Source organism: Camelina sativa, chromosome 11 (genome assembly GCF_030686135.1).
Source record: "Camelina sativa cultivar CO46 ecotype springtype chromosome 11, ASM3068613v1".
NCBI lineage: Eukaryota > Viridiplantae > Streptophyta > Magnoliopsida > Brassicales > Brassicaceae > Camelina > Camelina sativa.
The window spans coordinates 46,275,776-46,288,686 of NC_141890.1; the positions used below are offsets into that span (position 1 = coordinate 46,275,776).

At 36.3% G+C, this 12,911-nt stretch overlaps 2 protein-coding genes across 7 annotated transcripts; both read right to left on the reverse strand.

The window, feature by feature from the left end:
* Positions 1 to 4,261: 4,261 nt before the first annotated feature.
* On the reverse strand, positions 4,262 to 7,909 carry LOC104726314 (calmodulin-binding protein 60 B). 4 transcript variants are annotated; one of them, XM_010445145.3, is made up of 9 exons: positions 7,647 to 7,909; positions 7,275 to 7,419; positions 7,102 to 7,177; positions 6,949 to 7,007; positions 6,363 to 6,865; positions 6,115 to 6,275; positions 5,820 to 6,023; positions 5,416 to 5,644; positions 4,262 to 5,324 (listed from the first exon to the last, which is right to left on the reverse strand). In XM_010445145.3, the coding sequence occupies exons 2-9, from the start codon at positions 7,367 to 7,369 to the stop codon at positions 4,672 to 4,674; spliced, it is 1,980 nt and encodes a 659-aa protein (XP_010443447.2). In that variant the 5' UTR covers positions 7,370 to 7,419; positions 7,647 to 7,909; the 3' UTR covers positions 4,262 to 4,671. The 4 variants fall into 4 exon arrangements, with proteins under 4 accessions (XP_010443447.2, XP_010443449.2, XP_087328066.1 ...); XM_010445147.3 differs by having other exon boundaries at positions 7,275 to 7,379; positions 7,647 to 7,877; XM_087471940.1 differs by having other exon boundaries at positions 7,275 to 7,555; positions 7,647 to 7,865.
* Positions 7,910 to 8,013: 104 nt separating this feature from the next.
* On the reverse strand, positions 8,014 to 12,548 carry LOC104726316 (bifunctional dethiobiotin synthetase/7,8-diamino-pelargonic acid aminotransferase, mitochondrial). 3 transcript variants are annotated; one of them, XR_015571935.1, is made up of 14 exons: positions 11,781 to 12,513; positions 11,509 to 11,679; positions 11,128 to 11,389; positions 10,868 to 10,948; positions 10,597 to 10,717; positions 10,451 to 10,522; positions 10,082 to 10,176; positions 9,654 to 9,766; positions 9,422 to 9,568; positions 9,160 to 9,293; positions 8,927 to 9,058; positions 8,698 to 8,829; positions 8,460 to 8,572; positions 8,014 to 8,350 (listed from the first exon to the last, which is right to left on the reverse strand). XR_015571935.1 is itself a non-coding variant. In XM_087474257.1 (14 exons), the coding sequence occupies exons 4-14, from the start codon at positions 10,912 to 10,914 to the stop codon at positions 8,176 to 8,178; spliced, it is 1,356 nt and encodes a 451-aa protein (XP_087330383.1). In that variant the 5' UTR covers positions 10,915 to 10,948; positions 11,128 to 11,389; positions 11,509 to 11,679; positions 11,781 to 12,548; the 3' UTR covers positions 8,014 to 8,175. The 3 variants fall into 3 exon arrangements, 2 of the variants coding, with proteins under 2 accessions (XP_087330383.1, XP_087330382.1); XM_087474257.1 differs by having other exon boundaries at positions 10,386 to 10,522; positions 10,597 to 10,727; positions 11,781 to 12,548; XM_087474256.1 differs by having other exon boundaries at positions 10,386 to 10,522; positions 11,781 to 12,538.
* Between the last annotated feature and the right edge of the window lie 363 nt (positions 12,549 to 12,911).

Sequence of the window (12,911 nt, forward strand, 5' to 3'; positions counted from 1 at the left end):
CTGGATTGCTAATCTTTAACCATATTAATATGCTACAATTATTTCTCACATAACGTGATTTATTATGCTTAAATGTAAGGATCACACTTTTGCCATATATTAAATATTTTTGTAACTAAAACAAAACGAAAATTATAGAAATGTGATTAAGTAGGGATACAAATCTTAAAGTTGTTGCTATATTTGTCCCGATTTATAATACAAAAAAAAATTCAACTTGAATAATTCTCTAAAAAATAGCTTTAATTCTTACCAATTACAATTTCAATTACCAATTTGTGTTGAAATCATATCTAAAATTTTATTTTTAAAATTTACCAGTTATAGTTCCAATTAACAAGTTCTATAATTTCTTTCATTTTATTTTGAGAATCTTGGAAATTTAATTACCAATCTTCCTAATTTCGTTTAGATTTTTTTTGTTAAAGCTAAACTTTCCGAGTACTCTTCGTTCATCTATATAAAGAAATATTATTTCAACCCTTAATAGACGTTGTTTAACTTTTTTGAATTTTTGTACGATTGAGTTTTTATAGTTCTTTTAGTTAACTTTTTTTATTCTATTTATTATTTTATAACATTTTTTCAACAACTGACCTAATTTTTATATTGTAGATTATGATCTGACATAGTTGGAAAACTATGACTATTATCAACGCAGTCTCCAAAATACTTAATTAAATTAATGTATATATCTTATCTTGCTCCTATATTTGATTGAGTTTTTGAGATGTGATTACATGGGACGTAGACCATATTACCATATTTTAGTCAGTCTACTTCGAATAATTTATTATGTGATTTTACTTTAAGAATAAAGATAAAAAAAACTTTATTATTCATTATCATTTTCATTGTTCTAATGCTGTCATTTTTTATGACATAAAAATGATAAGTAGAATGGGAGCTATATTTCTGTAATTTATAAGTTAGTGTTACCTCTTATCATTGTATACTCGATCTTACATAATATTTTTAAAGTTTAAGATTTTTTTATATGTTCCATATTTAAGATTTTTTATATGTTTTATATTTGTTACAAAGTTTGTTACTAAAACGCATCATATATATATTACGCTCGATATATATCTCATGTTTAAAATTTTCTTTTTTCTATATATGCTACTCTTTTCATTCAAAATTACATTTTAAAATAATTTGATATCTATGTTCTTTGATATATATATATATATATATATATTTCTGTTTCTTGCAGGATAAATGATTTTGTGTAAACCTCTGTCAAATAAATTACAAACTAGAGTATATTGAAAATATTTTGAGAGTTTTTGTGAATTATATTTTTTATTAATTAAATGCAAATTAAATATTTAAATGGAGAATTCAAATCACAAATTTTAAATATTAGGGAGATCAGCTGACCCTCCTAATTTCGTACTAGGTCCGCCTTTGGTCATATGGCGAGACGGTTTGGATCGATATTGATAGAATTTTAAAATATTTTTAATTTGGTGCTATAACAAGGGTAATTATCAGTTTATTATTTTGTTAACATCATACACGCTAAAAATATTATATATATTTAAAATGATTATGTAAAAAAAAAATTGCTGTGCCATATTCTAGGGGTTAAATATTATGCCGACTAATCACCATTTCCTATATAAATAACCCAATTATCGATTGTCAAATAAATTACTAAATATTCTACACACAAAAAAAATATTTGTGTAATAGAATAGCTTCCATAGGCGATGAAGGCTACGACAGATGTATGGAGGTCTGGTTTGCTACACACTAAGAAAGGATTTTCTTTGCTTTTCTGATTAAACATTTTAACAAGCGATAAGCTAAAGAAGCACTAGATGTAAAAATGTTTTTTCAAATAAATTTTACATTTTATCAAAAAAGATATTTATATTTGAGAATTTTTGAAACTATTTTGAGAGTTTTTGAACATTATATTTTGTACTAACTAAATGTAAATTAAATATTCAAATGGAGACTTTATATATTTCGTGAAGTAACTAGCTACTTTGGAACGAGTACTTTCAGAATTTCAGTACTTTTTTAAAACAGTTAGATAGTTTTCAAAATTGTAATTCTTTTTGGATAATTTCAACTAAATAAATAAAAATTAAATATTCAAGAAGAATTCGGATATTCCGTCTAATTTTTTTACCTAATCTCTATTAAAAATATTGCCTAACGAGTAATTATTTAAAAGAGAACGAACATAAGACAGAAAAATTCTGATGGATATGGGACGAGAGGAGATGAGATGAGAAGAGACGGGACGAGACTGGAAAAAACCAAATTATATACGTTTAGGTTATATACGTGTAATAATCCAAATTAAAACCAGTCTGAAATCTGGTATTTGGATTTCATAACAATATTGTACAAGTACTTAAATTAAATTATATAGTTAAATGAAAATATTTTGCCCGCGTGCGGGTTACTACCTAATTTCGGATTAATAAATGGAAAAAAGATGGCTAACTACACGAAGTTTAGGAGAATACATGGTCACACATACCAAATATACTATTGTATCCTCAACTACACGAAATATATGTATTACATGGCCACATGCATGAACTATATGACGTTATGTGGTCAACACCATAGACATACAATCCGGTACACCGGTCGATTGACTCCGGCGAATACCGACGTTGACTCCGGCGTTGTATAAATGTTATTAAGAGTATGCAAATTTTATAGTAAAAGTATCTAAAATTTTATACAACATTTACTATGCAAACTATAAAGTAAAGAGTCATATACTCAATCTTTTGCATATTATTTTTATAATGAAAGTAGTGAATTTGATTTTATGATTTTGTAGTATTTAAATAATCTTATTATCAAAGATTTATAATTAATCATTATTTTAGCTTTAAAAATAAAAATTAACTAATTATAAGAATGAATAAGTTAGAGATATATAAAAATATTTAGATATTGAACTGAGTATATTTTTTAATCATGAAAAACAAAAATGTTTACATATAATATTTCTTATTTTTGTTTTTTAATAGAAAAAAAAATTAATACATTTTTTGGTCAATACCGGAGTCAACGTCGGTCTTCGTCGGAGTCAACGTCCGTCTTCGCCGGAGTCAGTCGACCAGTGTACCGGATTGTATGTTTATGGTGTTGACCACGTAACGTCATATAGTTCATGCATGTGGCCATGTAATACATATTTTTCATGTAGTTGAGGATACAATAGTATATTTGGTATGTGTGACTATGTATTCTCTACTTAGTGTAGTTAACCATCTTTTTTCCTTAATAAATTTTGATTTTGTTCGATTTATCATTTTGGGCCACTGGCCCTGTTTGTTTTTAAATCGCTGGATTAGCTACAGCGACAGAAATAATAGACATAAACGGAATCATAACTGTCGCTGCCGTTGTGAAAAGCGTCGCCGAAAGTTGCCGTAGTGTTGAAATAACCTGTCGCAGCGGTCGCTATAAATTCCGACGACTCATCTCTCTCCAGCGACACTTTTTCTTACTTTAAAAGAAACATCTGCATCGTCATCTTGCTTTCTCCGTTGTCGTTTTGGTTTTTAATTGCCGTCGTCAATGTCGTTTTGGTCGGTCGCAGTCGCTCAATGAGCGACTTAAAAAAGAACAGCGCCAGTATCGTTTTTAAGTCCACCCCTAGTTACAACCACTTCCGTATGTTTTGGTCATTGTTGGATAAAATTGTATGAATGACACTAGTCATCAGGAGCCAGAAAAAAAAAAAAAAATGTCACTTAAAATTGGCATGGTGTGGAAGTTTCACATTGATCATGGATAGATTATATAGACAAAACAGTAGATATTATAAATAAATCAAAGTGCGAGCTGCTGAATATAAATATATACAAATAGTCGAACATATGGATATGTTAAGCGATTATGTCCAACTGAAAAGATCTCAAAACATAATTATGTCCTTTTACTAATTTCTGTTTCAACAATCCTCCTTCGCGGATATGATATGAGATCTCACGAAACAAAAACACGATGAGGAACAGCGTTAAACAAAAGTCATTAGATTAGTAGATTAACCCAAGGGACATGGATTAAGAATTTAAGATCCCAATCTGCATTAGGATCCTTTTTCAGATATATCTCTTTCGTCTGAAATGATATACCATTATTCAAGATACTTTATCGAAGTTACGAAGAAACCTAAAATAATGTTAATTGAGTCAAATATAATGGCATTGTTTCTTGGGGTCTCACAAACTTTTAACATTGGGAGATTGCAAAGAACCATAAAGTCTTGGTACGATAATTGAACTCTCAGAACACGACGGAATATATAAGTAATAATCAAGGAAACATTACACTGAAGTTTCGTGGAACACAAGCTTTACATCAGATAGCAACTCGAGTATCAAATCATAGAGCAGACATAAATTCTACTTGTTGAATCATTTTATCTAAGACTGTAGAATCAGTTCTTACGAATGCTATGAGTCATCAATCAAGCGTATTAAAAGTCTCCTGCTTCATAAACACACACATCCCACTGAATCTAACTGTACACTTCCTTTTATACAATACCTGAGGCACTTCACCTCCATTCTCGCTGCCTCGCCTCCTGGCCCTTAAGCTTCAGTTTCCATTTGGTAAACACTGTTTTGAGTCAATTCAGTGTTGTTACCATGATTAGGGGTATGACCATGATGAAGAAGACCACACTTATTCGCCATCTTCATCATCATCATCAAGCTCTACAATCTGTGCTCGCCTCTCAGCAGCTTTCCTCCTGATGAAGAACCCCCATCTCATTGCTGCTTTTATCTTAAGCCATCCAACAACAGCTCTCCCTGATCGACCACGTTCTTCATCATAACCTTGCATAGGCGTGTGTAGAAACGATGGGAATGTATATCCATCTTCTGGCAAGTGTGTTGCAGAACCATTGCCTCCACCTCCCATGCTGAATAGGCGGAGGAACTGTTGCATGTCTTCGCTCTCAAGCATTTCATGGCTTCTGAGTCGGATCTCTTCCTCTGAGAAGAAATCTTCTGGTCCTCCTCTCTCCCGTGGGTTTGACCAGTCTTCTAAATGGTTGAGATTTGCCTGGTGGACAGAAGCAGAGTTGATGTTTTGGTATCCATTTGTGGATGACTGTGGAGGACCAAGAGCAAGGCCATTCATGTTTTGACTGTTTATGGTGCTTTGAGTTTGATGCAAGTTTCCCAGGAGCTGGTCTTGCGTTGTACTGCACGACGCAACATCAAACTGTGCTCGTGGGTTACTGCAAGAAGCAACATCAAATTGTGCTCGTGGGTTGGAGTTCAAAAGCTGGGGCTGCGAATGATATCTTGTTGCCAGAGACTGATCATACCCTGTAGATTGATCAAGGATAAACAGACATATAAGATTTAGTAATTCACTATAATACAAAATTATCAAGAGATTTGATTGCAATATACAAACCTCCAATAGCAAAATCTGAAAGCACTGGAGACTGATTAGCCGGCATTGAAGATGAATGGCCTACCATCTGGATTGGATGGTCAATGGGAGCAGTAGAGTAATTTGTCAAATCAGTTTGAGTAATACTCAACCTGTTAGGCTGCTTCAAGTCTAAAATAGATTTTCCATCATACTCTATGACTTGGGTCCAGTTTTCATATGCTCTCTTCACCAGCCCATCAACATATACCTTTAGAACACAAAAGTGAAATACAAAATCAACTTTGATATATCTCCTCTTAAACTGGTCTAAAAATGGTGAACTCGCTTGCTAATAAACTTTGAAAGAAGATAGTAAATTACTAAATCATAACTCGCAGCAAAGTAAAGAATGGTGTTATAAGTTAAAGCAACATGGAGCAAACCTTTTGGCTGTCAGTAAGTGATTCAGCAGAGAAGTACTGATCCCCAGAAATGAGACCACTTAGCTCATAGATATTATTGAAGACAACACCAACATTCCTTGAATCCTCAGCATAGTAGATATAAAGCTTGCTGCTCTGGACACACGTCTTTGCGTGCTCTACTAGTGCATCCCACATTTTGTTTGACATGCCACTTCCAAGAATCTAGACAAAAACAAACGGATAAAGATAAAAATTAGCCATGGTGTTAATTCTAATGAACATCTCTTTCAAAAGCAACAAAATAAGCACTTACAGTACGTAATTTCCCAGAATCCTTGACCATTACTCTCAGAAAATCTTCTACAGTATCAATCCCTTCTGCATTAAGCTTTTTATGGAATGCACCATCCTTGCCGATCTTCTCCAATCTCCACACCTCATCAGCCAGAGCAGGTGGATAATGCTTCTTGTACACTGCACATAAAAGAAACAAGCATCAAACTAAAAGAAGTCACACCACATGGTACAGTTTGAAAAAAAGAGGATGTTTTAAGACCATACGTTCGCCCCTGTGATCCTTAACAATAAAAGCTTCCGTCTTGGCCTCACGGATACGCATGCCATCACAATACCCAGTGACAACCCGTAAACCAAGTCTGAACTTACGACTTCGAATCCAACTGGAATTATCTGTGAAAACCAGCTCCCCTAAAGTTCCAACTCCTTCCTTGAGAGTGACATACACATCTCCAGTAAGCAACGGTCTCTTTCCAGCACGCTCTTTTACGACATGGCTTTCGAATTCTTCCTGTGTCCAGTCTTCATCATCTTCACTGTTGAAGTCACCTTCAAGCACAACAACCTGAAGTTTAGCTGAAGCCTCTGGACCATATACCACAGCACGTCCAGAGTTTGCATCAATCAAAACGACATGGATTGCAGCACCTTGCTCTCCTTCTACTTTCCCTCCAGTGAATAAAGGGAGAGATAGTCTAGATTTGAAGTGTAACCGTAGTTTCCGGCCATCTGGACCTTCGATTCGCTTTGGAGAAGAAGATCCAGAACTGCAAAGTAATAACAAACCTGTTTAGCTAACGTTAAAGAGCATATTACAATGTCAAGAGCTACTAAATTCTTTTGATTTTACCTTCCAGTAAGCCTAGCAGGGCCTAGTTTCGCCAAAGCACGTTCCACTTCCTCACTAACCTACTCAGTAACAATCCCACATTAAGGCTTACAACAAAAGGATTAGCTAATTTCTAAGCAAAGGTTGAAGGTGAACAAAAGAAAAAGAACTTACAACTCGGCGGAGAATAGGTTCCAAAGAAGAGCAAAGCTTCTGCAAACTGTCAACTTTGAGAGCCTCTACAATCACACTGGGATGAAGAAGAAATAAACCACAAAGTCAGAAACTTTTCCAGTTGTATAAGAATTACGAGGAGGAGGAGGAAGGAAGGATAAGAAATAAAATACCTAGCAAGAGCAGGACGTTTACGCTCAGGCTGATCATCATCGTTGTTCCCATCCAAAATCCTCTTGGCTCTATTCATATTATTACCTCTATCCATAAATCTATTTCTGCATTCTCCCCCAGAAAAAAAACCCTAATTTACTAGATCTGCAAATCACAACTATTAAAGATTTCAACCAACACACAAAAGGCCAGTAAATCAAAACCCATAAAACATCTACGAGAATGAACCAAGGCTGCTACTACTACTTAACAACCAAAACCCTCAATCAAGTAACCAAATCTGAAAACCAAAACGCACGTCGGAGACTACATAAGACTTCCCAGTGACCAATTGAAGAACCAAATCAAAGACTAAAGAGACAAGTACGTACCTGAATATCGGAGACAGCGAAATCACCGGCGAATTAAACAAAAAAAAAAACTCAACAACCGGCGTTGGATTGGAACAATGATTAAGTAGTGAGCACAAGTGGATTTTTTTTTAGTTTTTTGAAGATAGTTTTTCAGACCGAACAGTCTCCTGTTTTGAGTCTTCGCAATTTTGTCTTTTTTTGTTTTGGTTTGGGGTTAATCGGGTCAACTGTGGCGACTCTTTCGAGCTCTTTTACCAGTGCTTCTTTAGTAGTGGGGATTTAATCTAGTGCGGTACGGTTTACGTTTTCTTATAATGTGGTCTGCCACGATTGTCGTTAACGGCTTTGGGAAGGGCCCACTATGAAGTAATAGAGGTCGTTAGTCTTTGTCCGATGAATCTCAGCCGTTGGTTCCATGTAAGCAACTTTTCGTTTTTACATCACCAAAAAGGAATATTTATTTTTAGTAATTTCCACAATAAACCGATAGATCTCGTTACAAGACGACAACAAAATGACTTGGAGGGCAGTTTTGGGTTTTTTCTTTTCATGTTCTGTTGAAGTCTCCGAGCCTTTTGTAGAGCTTAGTGAGTAAACGGCGGCAGATTTCAGGCGAAGTGCAAGGACCACACATGAGATAGATGACGTTTCCGAGAGGGCGAGTGAAGATTCCGTCTTCTCTGAGCATCTCTAGTAGAGACTTTGCATACAAAGAAGCATACCTGATACACAGCAGACAACGTTACCAAGGTTTTTTGTGTATTCAAATACAATGGAGGTAATGAAAAAAAAAAAAAAAAAGCAGACTGTCAATTTGAGTAATTTATTTACCCTGAATTGGAAGCATCTGCTTTTAGTTCTAGAGCAAATAGGGTTCCTAATACAACCACCCTTTGAACCGCTGAGTGATATGATATTTGTTGCACTAGTTCTTCATCCCACAGCTGCAATATTTGTAAGGATTGATTGTTATCAATCGTAATACTTGATTTGATTACAACATATTGATCTACCTATCTCGGCTTGCTCATACTATAAAGACTAAGAGCGTGTTTAGTTGTCCTAATACCTCTTTTAATGTTCTTTGTGAAGTGATGTTATGATTAGTCTCTGGATCTTTGAACCACTCGATGGCTTTGGCAGCTGTTGCGCAACCCATGGCATGAGCCGAGTATGAGTGACCATGAAGCAAGGCTTTGAGCTACAATTAGTAAGGAAAATTAGATGGCTTCAAGCGAAATCAGAAATGCATGAAGACGGTTTTGATAACAAGGAAGAGTCTACTACTTTCGTTTTACCTTAGAATCTCCAGAAAATGATTCAAATACAGCATTTGTGGCAAGAGTGACAGCCAAAGGAACCATTCCAGCAGTCAACAATTTGGCGAAGCATGCTATGTCCGGTGTGCAACCGAGAAGTTCAGTAGTAGTCTTGGTAAAATCATATTTAATTTGTCAGCAGAATGTAAATGGAATGTAGCAACAGAGATATATGAAAAATATGACATAAAAATCAAAGCACAGTTGACTACCTCTACTCCAAGACGCCAGAATCCTGTGAACACTTCATCGAAAATGACTGGAATTTTTCTATTCCGGCACTCACTGACTAGAACTCGTTGGAAAAGCGGATCAACCATGTGCATTCCCCCAGCACCATGAATTACTGCAGATAAAATCGCGACTTTTATAAAAGAATAGTTTGCATCTAGCGAACTCAAAAGAGAGACCAAGGAAGCTAAATCTTTGATTATAAGGAAGTTATATAGGTACACTATTTGAAGTCATACTGACCTGGTTCTATTATCAGTGCTCCAACATGGTTAGATTGCATAACTCCAGAATACTCTTGTAAATGCTTCGACACATGGGCCGAATATATTGTTGCAAGAATTGATGTGTCTCTCCTCTTGTCAAAAATCTCATCGCGGGTGGTGAATCCTGTAAGAGTTTGGGAATACTAAATCATATAACTCAAGAAAATGTATCCAAGTATAGCAGACAAAGAGGAATAAATGCTATTTACTTCCATATTCTTCTGGGGGGATTTCAGAAAAACTTTCAGGAAGGGAGAGATTCCAGGCTCCGTTGGAGAGAAAGATAGTAGGAGGATCCAGAAACAGGCCTCTACCAGTGTACCTACAATGAAAATATATCAACGAACAAATAACATGATATAGAATGCTTGCTCCATACAATTTGGGTGCGTAAGATGTGAAAAAGGTGAATTTTTTCAGGTGCTGATATCTAAAGTAATCATGATCATATCTAAGGGATAACAACTCTACCCAAGCAACATTAAGGGCAGGTTGCTATGCAGTTAGATCCCTCCCACATTGGTGCAGGAGATGCATATGATCCAAGAATGCTTAATTCAGAAGATGAATGATGAGAAAACAAATTCTACAGAAATGGTCAAGTGAGAATCATGACAAACAATAGAAATTTCCCTACCACGGTTGCTGGAGAAAGCCTGTATAAGGTGATGCTGCTTGTGCTTCCATAGCTCCTAAAGTATCCCCATGGTAAGACCCCCGAAGAGCTAGGACCTAAGATAGAACACATATCAAATTTTCACATTAAAACCTGTAAGACATATGAAAAAAACAGCATAAGTGAAGATAATCTTGCATATGAACTGCCAAGAAAAGGGTAACACTTGCGTCTTAGTAAGCAGCAAAGTGGACAACAAATGTTCAGTAACAGGTACAATAAAGTGTATAGCTAAGCTAGTTGAGCATTAACAAGATTATCGTACCTTAACCTCAATATGCTTTTCCTCTTCTATAGCCTCACAAAAATCATGATCAACACAAAACTTACGAAATGCCATCTTCAAGGCAATTTCAATTGCTGTGGATCCATTATCCGAGAAGTATACTCGAGAAGCCCAGCCTGCATACATAAACTAATTAGCCATCCCCCAATGTTTGAAAATAGAAACAATGTGACAGAGCAAGTGTAGAAACCTTTTCCGACTCCCTCTAATAAGAGCTCAGCGCATTTCAAGGCAGGTTCATATACATTCTCAGGGAACATAACATGCCCAAACCTAGCAGCAGTGTAACCCATTTCTCTAGCAAGCTCAGCCTGAAACAGCCTAAACAAAAGTTCAAAATAAACTTCAGAAGATTCATCACAAAAAGAGATAAAGCATCAAAATGTTATGACGTAACAATGCACACGGAAATGATATTTGATTATTTGTCATAAAACTAGGAAATAATGGGCACAAATGACCTGGAAAGCAGGATCTGGCCCCTGTGTCCACCAGCTTGCACAAGCATCAAATTGCTGAGTAAGAGAACTGTTATCGGAAGCCTAACAATGATGACATAAAAAAGTTCTATTAGTTACAGCAAATTCTAGATGAAGATATCTGAAACCATAGAGTTCATGCCTTCCAGGTAACCAGAATGGCGATTGCTTATGACTGTACTAACCACACCAGACAAAGATGCGGACATGTTCTAAAGGATAAGGATTTTTTTAATACAAACCTTGTATATTGAAAAGTTTTCACCACATCTGGAGTCTATGACCGTCACAGCTTCTTCATGAACAAGTTTATGCTGAGTAAACGGCCACCAGAAAACCTCACCTGCTTGCTTGGCCATGCCGTTCAATCTTTCTAATCTCGCCAAATAAGCTGATATCATTCTCTCTTTCAGGTCTTTAAACACAGCATCAGATTCGAGAAACCATTCAATAAGATCATCTGAAGGGTCCTTAGGAATAGGCGGAAGCACAAGCACCGGTACCCTACCAGCCAAGAAAATGTTCAAACAAGAATAAGAAAAGTAAAAACAACAAAGCTTCTAATGAAAGAACACACATGAATCAAAAGCACAGAAAACTTATAAAGCCACACAGAAAATTACTTATTCCTTAGATACGACGTTAATGGAACTTCATTAACAAGGCCATGATCTTCAAAAACAACAGCAGCAATATCATATCCTCGAAGTTTTAAACTCTCGTAAGCTGCAATAGTCCCCGAGATACCACCGAGCCGACCATCTCCAACTAGAATTCCGGGTAACCTAAAAGGCCTAATTCCAGGGATTACAATACAGACAACCATAAGTAAGAGATAAATCAAATTCGATCTCCTAAATTTTTAAAGGCATACCAAGTAGAAGATGATTGTTACCTGTAGAGATCACACTGAAGAGTTCCCGATGGTCCAGGGCTAGCAACTCCACCGGCAGTCTCCACCAAACATAGTAAATCCAATTTCTCGCTTCCAATCTCTTCCGTCAAACACTTTTCAATCATCCGTAGCACGACGGAGTCTTCAACCGTCGCGTTTTCTCTCTCTGCAGCTAAATGCGGAGAGATAGCTGCCTCCCAAGCATACAACGTCTTGCACAAAAGTTCCGGCGCACCGGTGACCATCTTCTCCTCCCGGAAATTCAAATCACACATCCCATTATTACTGGCTTCAACATTCGATCGCATAGACTCTGCGGCGGGGAGTGAAGAACGGAGAACAGAGTTGGAGATAGAAAGAGGGATTCGGCGACGGAGGGAGAGTGAATCGAGCTTGGAGTAGACGAAACGAGAATCGGAATCAGAAGGGTAACCAGTCTGTATAGGTTTCAAATAGAGGATTTTCGCGGCGGAAGAAGAAGGTTGTTGGAGGAGGAAAGAGGCGGCGATGCCTGTAGAGACGAGGGTTTTGCCTAGAGAAGTGTTGGCTGCCCAAATTAAGTAGGTCGGGTGATTGAGAGGTAGATGAAAAGAGTGAGGAGGAGGAGGGGGAGAAACAGCGGTGGAGTAGAATCTGATACGGTGGCACAAGTGCCGGAGACGGTGGCGGAGGAGAGTGGCGGTTACGGGTAACATTGTTGGTGGGTGAGGGGATAGTGAAGTGGCGGAGAGTGCGAGTGTTTTTAACTAGAAAGAGTCGTTGTGGTTTGGAGGGTATATTTGGTATTTACTGTTTTTTATCTTGTGGATCACCTAATTGGCAGAAACTTATATTCGTGGGCTAGAAGGCCCATTTTCAAATGCGATTACATTTGTACGTTTTAATGCAATGTTTACAAATTCGTATTAAAATATTTCTTCATTTTGAAAAAATATAAATATTAGGTGATCCACAACAACAAAAAATTAGTAGTATTTTGTAATGAACAAATGAATTATACAAAAAAAAAAAAAAATTGGTTGATTTTTATTGATAAGGAAGAGAGAGTAGATAATGTTTACAAGTTACAACGTTTAAAGTCGTGAAAGTTAATATTTGAGTTTTTTTAGATGCATATAAAAGTGTAAACCT